Below are 9,030 nucleotides of genomic sequence, written 5' to 3' on the forward strand. Positions count from 1 at the left end.
GGTTTCCCTGTGTGCTTGGCGGCAGACTCAGAAGCGGACTGGAAATACTTCTGGTCCACTTCTGGGTCTGTCGCCAGGTGTGTGGGGGACCCTCCCCCCCGCCACATCCTTCCTGGCTTGGTGAGGCACCAGTCACCGAGTTGGGGAGTGGGGGGTCCTCTGCACACTCCACGGTGGACCCAGAAGTGGACTGCAAGTACTTCTGGTCCACTTTTGGGTCCACTACTGAGAGCACAGGGGACACCCCCCCCACTCCTGTGCATCACTTCATCGGGCCCACCTTCTCAGCATTCATGAGCTACGCCTGGTACCTCGAGGTATGTAGAAAAAACATATAAAGCTGTATCTATGACCAAATTGTCAAATCTCTCCAAATTGAATTGGAGGCTTCTGATTAATGGATCTCCTGATTCAATTCAGATTCGGAGATTTGGCCACTGAATCAGGCTGAATCTCCTCTGAATTGAATCAGTGACTGAAGCTTCACACAGCCCTAAAAATATCCTTCACATCTCTCATTAGTCACTGCTGAAGATACAAATATTCTTTTAAAACATATATGTAAAAGGGGTACTTAGAAATTGAACTATAGCTAAAGAATGCAGAGGAAAAAGAGAGTATTTCAAGATATCTTTATTTATCTCCAATTCTGCCCATCTTGTTTTCTGGTATATTTTAGAACCATCTTAAGCCTGCTCTATTGAAGGAATTGCCAGTGGTTCTTACAGCAGCCTAGCATCTCCTAATATGCCTTAGATTTGTCTCTTTTCAAAAGCAATGTCCCCTGCATCATCTTTAGGGAGCAGAGCAGCCACTTCGGTAACTCTCTGCCACTCATTGATTCACAGAAGATTTTTCTTGCCAGGTTATGCTATTTTAATGATGCATTATGGTTATGTGAAGCTTTGGTTCCTGATTCTATTTGGCAGAGATTCGGCCCGATCCAGTGGCCAAATCTCTGAATCTGAATTGAATCAGGAGACCCTTTAATCTCTCCAAATAGAATTGGAACTTTCTGAATTGATTCTTAGAGATTCGCAAAGATTTGGCGATTCAAATATAGACACAGCTTTAAATGTTTTTTCTACATACCTCTAGGTAGCAGGCGGTTTGTGAATGCTGTGATGCTGGGGCACATGGAGTATCCCACAGAAGCATGGGGGGCTCCCTAGCACACTCGGCAGCAGACCTGGAAGTGGACCAGGAGCACTTCTGGTCCATTTCTGGGTCCACCAGAGAGCATGCAGGGGGTCCCCCTGGTGTCCCTCTGGCTCAGTGACTGGTGCCTCCTGGGTCTGGGGGGGCACCTATGGTCCCCCCATAGTTGATTGCTGAGCCAGGGCACACAGGAGGACACCCGGTGTGCTCCCTGGCAGACCCTGAAGTGGGTTTGCCACTGAGCATGCAGCTGCCCCCCTTTCCCCCGACTCCTGTGGGATGCTGCATCCATCCCACCATTGCAGCATTTACAAGCCGTGCCTGGTACCTTGAGGCATGTAGAAAAAACATTTAAAGATGTGTCTATGTCTGAATTGTTGATTCTCTGAATCAGCATTGAATCTTCAGATTCTGATTCAGCCGAATTGAATCAGGGACACTGATCTAAATCAATTAATTGAATCACTGTCCCTGATTTGAGCCAAATCCGAATGGAATAGGGGCCATTTCACACATCCCTATGGTGCATCATAATTGGAAGGTAATAGAAAGTGCTAATGACAGGAAGTATCCCAGGATCTGGCCAATGATGTGTAATACAGCAATTAAAAGGAATTCCTTCCTGAAAAGTAAAGTAGCAGTATTCATGGAAGGTAACTTTTTGCCACTTTTAGAGTTCTAACATGAATGGCTGTATATCAGAAATGTTAAATGGAAGTTGGCCGAAGAGGAATTACTGCACGTGTATAGTAATACTGTTAAGGTAACTGAGTAGAACCTGGGTTAATTAATTTAGAGATCATTTGCTTCTGGTTGAAGTTGCAGTTTATATTCCAAGGTAGAGAGGCTTCTTGGAATACAAGGGGCCAAATTCATCCTAAAACATGCCAACCATTTGGATCAATAGAGTTACTTTGGGATTGAATTTGCCACCAACAGCACTATGTTTAGAAAATGTGCAAAGGAATGTATCTGTATTTTTAGGAAGATGGACTGAATGCTTAATGGGTCTTTTCAGCCCTTTATAACTTGATTATTTTATGGTTCCAGACTCTAGGAACTGGCTGTGAAATGATAATATTTATAGTTTATCAGTTGTACACATTCTCTCCTGAGAGATGACATGTTGTCTATGTAATGCTGTTCCTAGTGGAGCGTTCTTTTTAGCATTAATCTGGGAGCAGCTGCTTTATTACCAGTCCACTGTGCACTGATATAAAATATATGCATTATAATCTATAGTCAAGTTACTATTTTGTTAATGAATTATTTAAAATTACTGAAAGGCACACTATATATCTTGATGGTTTCAAAGGTCTGTAGGAATTAAAGAAATCCACATACATGTTTATTTTGTTTGGTATCAAAACACATTTTTACTGTCATAATACTGGCTTGTTTTCAAAGCATACCATTTTTCTAGGCTGCTAGCAGGGAACAATGCAAGCAATGCAGTGAGCATGCAATTGCTGGAAAACAAACACAAAAATCTTTAAGCTAGCAATTTTTTTTTACTTGAATATGGATCAAGATTTGTAAGATCACGCAAAATAGCTGTTTTTGTGCTATAGAGGTATTTAAATAGCTTGCTGCTTCTGAATTGTTTATGATTTCTTCCTGGTAATTTTCCTTTGGATCACATTGTGATGCTGTTTCTGAATAGCAATTTTGGTTGTTGAGAAGTGGTCATGCAGGCAAAATTTGATAACCTGGATATGTCACTTCATCTACGGTTTCTCTTTTGTTAATGCAAAATTGGTTGCATAATATCTCATTTTTCTTAAGCTGGCCAGGAGTGAAAACAAAATCCATAATGGCAGCGCTAGGATTTATCGTAACGCAAGTGAGGGGTTGAAGGATGTGGCTTGCTCTGTTTGGATGATGCAGGATTGCTTTAAGCAGTAAGCTTACTGTTTTCAGATGGCTTTAGCAGCATCAGTGATATAGCTGTGTCAGCCTCCTTGAATACTGGATGTCTGTAATAGCACAGAGGAAACTAATATTTAAGATCTGATATCCTGATGGCAATGAGTTCAGCAGTTACTGATGGATTGAACAGCTGTTGATGCTTTCTTCACTAATACAGAAGATGCTCAGAGGTAGATGGTTGTGTGAGATACTTTTATAAGACAGGAAATGCAATATTTGGGGGTTTCTGGAAATAGGAAGGTCATGCAGCTTGGAATCAGTGAGCCATTCCAGTCTCTAAGTCATCAGGTATGATCTTATGGTTTGTACTTAATATTTCTGACATAGGGTTTGTTTTTTAGTTGTACGTCATTTAAAATGTATTTGCACAGTTGTTCCTCATTGGAATTGCTACAGGATTTATAGGACAGGCTGTGTACCTAATACATAAGCAGATCAATATATGTCTCAGGAATTTAGTGTTCACTTAATTGCAAGTTGAATAGTATGAGTATTTATATTTTTAAATATATTTTTGGTAAGTATATAATTGTTTCCAGTTCAGTCATGGAAAAAGGGGTTATACATCTGCTATGAAGTAAAGTAAGAAAGAATCAAAAGGACTGTATTACATTTCATGCTGTATTATTTTCAGACAGCACACTTAATACTTGTGTGTTAGTTCATATGATGTAGCACTCTTATGAAAGCACATTATAAATTAGTTGTTTGCCTATAGTGGCAGATTATTTAAAGTAATGTCTTACATTGTGTAATGGGACTGGGTTATTCTGCAGAATAGTTCTTTGCTGTATTTTGCATTAGTAGATTTTTTTGCTCTATTTCAAGCCACTTTTAAAAATAGAAGCTTATTGAGCATAACACAAAAAGTTTGGCAGAGTACCTCTCGTCTTTTAATTATTACCATTGAAGACATGCTGATGCCCATGGAAAAGAAAGAGAATAAAAAGAAAAAAAAGATTAAAAAATTAAATATTAATTGTTTTTTCCAGAATCTAATTCATGCTAATGTAATATGCTTTCCTTTTTTATTTTTAAGAATGATCAACCTTTTGAAATGCTCTCACTATGTGAACTGTTAATGTACATTCATAATATAAATGTAGAAATTATGACAAGCTATGTAAAGGAAAGGACCTGAGATACTGTTCTGTACATATGAAGTCTAATGTGGCAGTGGCTATAGTAGCCTACTTTTATGTGCTGGTCACAAAATAAAATTGAAAATACCATAATCACTTTAGTTGTTCTCTTTCCAAAATGCATTCTGCATACAGTTTAAGGCAATTATAAATAAAATGATAGAAGATGCCGATTTTTCACAGTGATATTTAGCTCCATTTTAGCAGATTTCTAGCTTTTTTGCAGAACATTTCCATGGCAACATATTAGCTTATATGTTTTAAAAGCTCAACTCAAGGTTGAAAGTAATGTTCAGTGTTTCTTGTCACCTGTTTTACCTTCCTCACACAACAATTTCATGCATAATTGGAGCCTAATTTGATGTAGACGGTAGGTATTTCCTGACCCCAAAGCATAGTCTTAAATATTCAAGGATTAAAAATATGCTTCTATGTTTTCATCTAAAAATATAAACAGATGTAAAGCACAAGGGATTTTCATTATTCCCTTGATCTGGATTGTGTACTTTGAACCGTATTCTGGTATTCAGTATAGTTTAGTGGCAACTGGAAAGGTATGCTGGTGAACAGAGAAGAGTTATAAAACTCCAGCATGTGCAAGACACTGATTCAGTACAAGTGCCTGCCATTTCATTTTTAATTAAAAACATATTTTTAAACAATATTCTACTTATTGATACTGGCTATAATTTATAGGTTTCCCAGTCTACTTATCCAGCTTATGTTCTTATTAATAATAGGGAAAGATTGCCATACTCTTAAGCTTGATTAGTTTTGGAATGGTTTAACCATACTTTTCAGTTACACGACCTATTTAATCTGTCAGAATTTATTTTCAGTATTTTAATGTATTAGTCACAATGAGTACATTCTGTTTCTTGGCATTATTATGAAATTCCTAAAAGTATTGGTTTCATGGTATTCTCATGCTGCAGTGCATTCATGACTTTCTCCATAAAACCAAACCATCCAACTGTTTTGTTTTTATGTATAACTTAAAACCTATACATATAGGTTTATATAATATACTAGATATAATTCTGAACCTATATAATATATATAATGTATTTAATACATATTAAAACCTCTGTGTGTGTGTGTGTGTGTGTGTGTGTGTGTGTATGTATGTATATATAATTATACACCTATATCTATCTATCTATCTACCTATCTATCTAAGTTTGAACATGATCCTGGAGCCTACTTTGCTTATGCAAAACTTTCTTAGACCTGAACAGGAGTTTTGCCTGTGTAAGAATTGTGTCTGCTATTTAATATGAGATCAGTACTGTATCCTCTTTAAAAATAAAAAAAATCAATTTCTTTTGCAGGGAATATTACCATGTATTTTTACAGTGTCTAATCCAATGGAAACCTGACCTTGTTGGCCCTTATTTTCAGCATTACTCCCATAAATCCTAATACTCAAATATTAACAAATTCATGGCAGGAATTTCAGGGAAGTAAATATTCAGTCAAATCTATGGGTAAAGTAAACTGGTATGTTGTAATTGCCTGATCTAGAATTTGTCCAGGATATTAGACTTGACACATCTCCTCTTTGAAAGTTTCCATGGAATGGGTTCCCTGGGAAGGTTGCATCTCAGTCACTAGAATCCCTGGGAGACTTTAAAACAATGGTGTGCTTGGGGGCAGAGACATTTTTGGAGATGATATTTCTCTGATCCCAATAGCCCCACTGTAGGGCTGCCCCCAGCTCAAATTTGTGGTTTGGGCAGAGGGTGACTGTGTCTGGGATCCAGAGTTGCTCCCAGCCTTGATCTGGTTCCATATCCAGGGCTATCAGATGATTGTCTACTCCGGGAAAGCCCTGGGTCTTGTTGGCTGATTGTTGCCCTGAGAGAGCCCTGGATCCAGCAGTGTAACGCATGCAATTTAGGGAGCCATATAGATGACCCACACTGATGTTCCACACATTTTGTGGAATATCTTTGTGGCTGGTTTGCCACTTTATGGTGTCATAAATTGACTTCATGTGTAGCACTGTTACCTTTCATAGCCCAATTAACACCCTAACTGTAGCATACCAATGAAAGTTTTGAAGTGGAAGTTTGGACAGACTTGTTGGGGATATTTAGGCAGAGATGATCCTGCCTTGATCAGGGAGTTGTAGCCATTTTTCCCCCAGTTGTAGCTAGTTGCAGCCATTTTGAAAGCAGTTTATGTACACTGAATTTCTGTTGTGTTACAGATTTGAACTGATTTCCAATCACTTCTACCAATTTATGTGTAATTACTGTCCCTAGCCCTAGAGGCTAACTATTTCCCAGTTTTTCATTCTTCAGGATTCTTGGATGAATCTAGTGTCTGATTATAATGCTATTTTTAATTAACTTCTTTTACCAGCTCTAATTTCCTCCAGTATTTCTTCCACTTTATCAGAGAAGTGTTTCCTTCTGTGGCAACTGAGTCTTTAAGTCCTTTGCAAATGCTGAAGCAGAGAAATAATTTACAACTTTTATCACTGTCTACCCCATTATGTGTAAATAAATTAACCTTGCAATCTCTTACTGGGGTTTTGCTTCCCTTACTGTCCTTTCCTTATGCACACACAAATTTCCTGTCACTAATTCTGTCATCTTCCTATCTTTGACTTCTTCTATTATATATACTTATGTGTAGGGGTCTACTTAAATTTTGGTTGGACTACCAATATTCATGGGTTAGTTGTGGCATAAATAGTAAATTCTTCAGTCATTTCACAGATGTGTGCTCCAGCAGCCCTGCCCCTTGGTGCTGATTGGCAGAGGCCTGGGCTGCGGGGATGAGGGACAGTCACTGTCTTGATTGCTGGCTGTCCTTCAGTAGTCCTGCCCCTCAGTGCTCATTGGTGGAGAGACCTGGGGACTGGGGAAGGAGGGACAAGAGGGCAGCAGCCATCTTTTCTGCTGGCCTCCATGCTGCCCCACCAGCTGGTGTCATCCCCTCCTGGGTGGGCTGTAAGGCAGAAGTACAGTGGCAGGAAGGACCACTGGCTCCCACTGGGGAGCCAACATTTTAAGTTTTCATTGTTGATTTTTGTAGACAATCTTGGATTTTGTGGTTTCTGCAAAATGTGCAAAACTGCAGTTTTAAGTAGACCTATGGTCTGTTCCCTAATTGACTTGTACAAGTAACACTTTGCAGCACAGATTTGGAAGAAGAATAGACCTACTAAAACTCATCTGACTTCTGTGAGGGGATGCAGTACTGAATCCAGTAAGGCCTTTAGCCAGTCCCAGCAAGCTAAATTCAAACCCTGTTCCTGGCTTTTGGCTTCTAGGCTTGTAGTTCTCAACCTTTTCAGAGTCTGAGCACATGTCCACCAGTTTTTTGAATGTGGTAGCAGCCTCAGTTGAGAACCATTGTTGGTGCTGCCTCAGCTTCCCTCAGTGCTTCACAACTGCGTTTTGCTGTCTCCAGATAAAACTGCCCTGTGTTTTTTGCTGTACAACCAGTCTGAGAAAGGCAGTTGCACCTGCCATCTTCTGCCACTGCATTATGGTCCTGATCAGCCTAAAGCTAGCTGGAGCTGCCTCATGCTGTGTAGCTCTTCCCAGTGCAGCCCCTCCTGTGCTCCTCCTGGGATCAGAGGTGCACTGATGGATCTGTCCTATGTGTGTCTTTCCAAAAGGAGCCTGGGAGGCACAAAAAAAGGCTACAGCCAAGCCAGCTCTGCCAGTTTTAGGCTGATCAGAGTCCGAATGCAGCAGGAGGGTGCTTAGGACAGTTTTACCCAGATGCTACTGCCTCAGCAGCACCTGCATTCCAGCACCCTTGAGGAGGTCTTGCAGCAGCTGGGATGCCATAGCACCTTGGTTGAGAACCACTGTTCTAGGCCAGTGGCCAGCAACCTCTTACAAACCATGGACCAGAACAAACTGCTCTGGTCCAATGCAGGAAGGATGATTTTCAGTGGTGCATCAGTGGCAGAGAGCTTTCCATCCTACACCCATGCTGTTGTCTCTTCTTTCAGTCCTCCATTCTTTGGCCTCAATGTGGGCACAGCTTCCAGCCAGTGGCAGAGCTGTGTTGGGGCCAGGTGTCAGCAAACTGCATCCACACTGCCATCACTTCTCCCTTTCTAGTTCCTCCCTCCCCCGACTAGCTGGAAGCTGCACTGGTGCCATAGCTGGGGCGGAGGGGGGGAGGGAGAGGAGAGAAGCAGCAGTAGTGCAAATCACAGTTTGCAGATACCTGGCCCTGGAGCAGCTTCTCACTGCCTGGAACCTGAACCTGCACTACTGCTGGGGAGCAGGGAACTGGGAGAAGCAGCAGCATGGGTGCAGGCGATGTCTCTTGCCACTGATGAGCTGCCAAAGCCACACAGCTTGCACCAGACTGGAGCTGGGAGAGATGGGAGAAATGGCGTGGGTGCAGCAGGAAACTTCCTGTCCCTGGCAGCTCCTCACTCCCCAGTCGTGGTGCATGCATGGGCGTGGGCACAGGCAAAGTGCCCTAGCTCCATGGGCTGGATCCACTGGCTCCATGATCTAGATCTGGCATGTGGGCTGTATGTTACCGATATCTGTTCTAGGCAATACACCCCAGAATTGCTTACAATGGGGCACCATGGATCCAACTACACAGGACCTAGAACTAATACTATTTCAGGCAAGGCTTTCTCAGCAGTTCTTATGAACTCTCTAGAATTCCATTGCAAATATGAACCTTTTGACTTACAGTTTCACTCTTCAGAGATACGAGATATTATTACCACATAAGACATGTGCATGGACAAGTATAATGAACAGATTGTAAAACATCATTGCTCTTTACTTAAAAAAAAAAAAAAAAAAAA

At 41.0% G+C, this 9,030-nt stretch overlaps 1 protein-coding gene across 4 annotated transcripts in view; it reads left to right on the top strand.

Moving 5' to 3' along the window:
- The window catches only part of SLC4A10 (solute carrier family 4 member 10), a 423,280-nt gene that overhangs the window by 101,114 nt on the left and 313,136 nt on the right, over window positions 1–9,030 (top strand). For 3 of the 4 annotated variants that reach the window (XM_019522705.1, XM_019522707.1, XM_019522709.1), the window contains exon 1: window positions 3,031–3,375. The exons of the other annotated variant lie outside the window; for it this stretch is intronic. In XM_019522705.1, coding sequence (XP_019378250.1) covers window positions 3,295–3,375 — 81 coding nt within the window. In that variant the 5' untranslated portion in view covers window positions 3,031–3,294. Of the gene's footprint in view, window positions 1–3,030; window positions 3,376–9,030 lie in introns of those variants that run through there. 4 annotated transcript variants of the gene reach the window in all.

The sequence above is a fragment of the Gavialis gangeticus genome, unplaced genomic scaffold, assembly GCF_001723915.1.
Source record: "Gavialis gangeticus isolate Ggan-Ray unplaced genomic scaffold, GavGan_comp1, whole genome shotgun sequence".
Lineage (NCBI taxonomy): Eukaryota > Metazoa > Chordata > Crocodylia > Gavialidae > Gavialis > Gavialis gangeticus.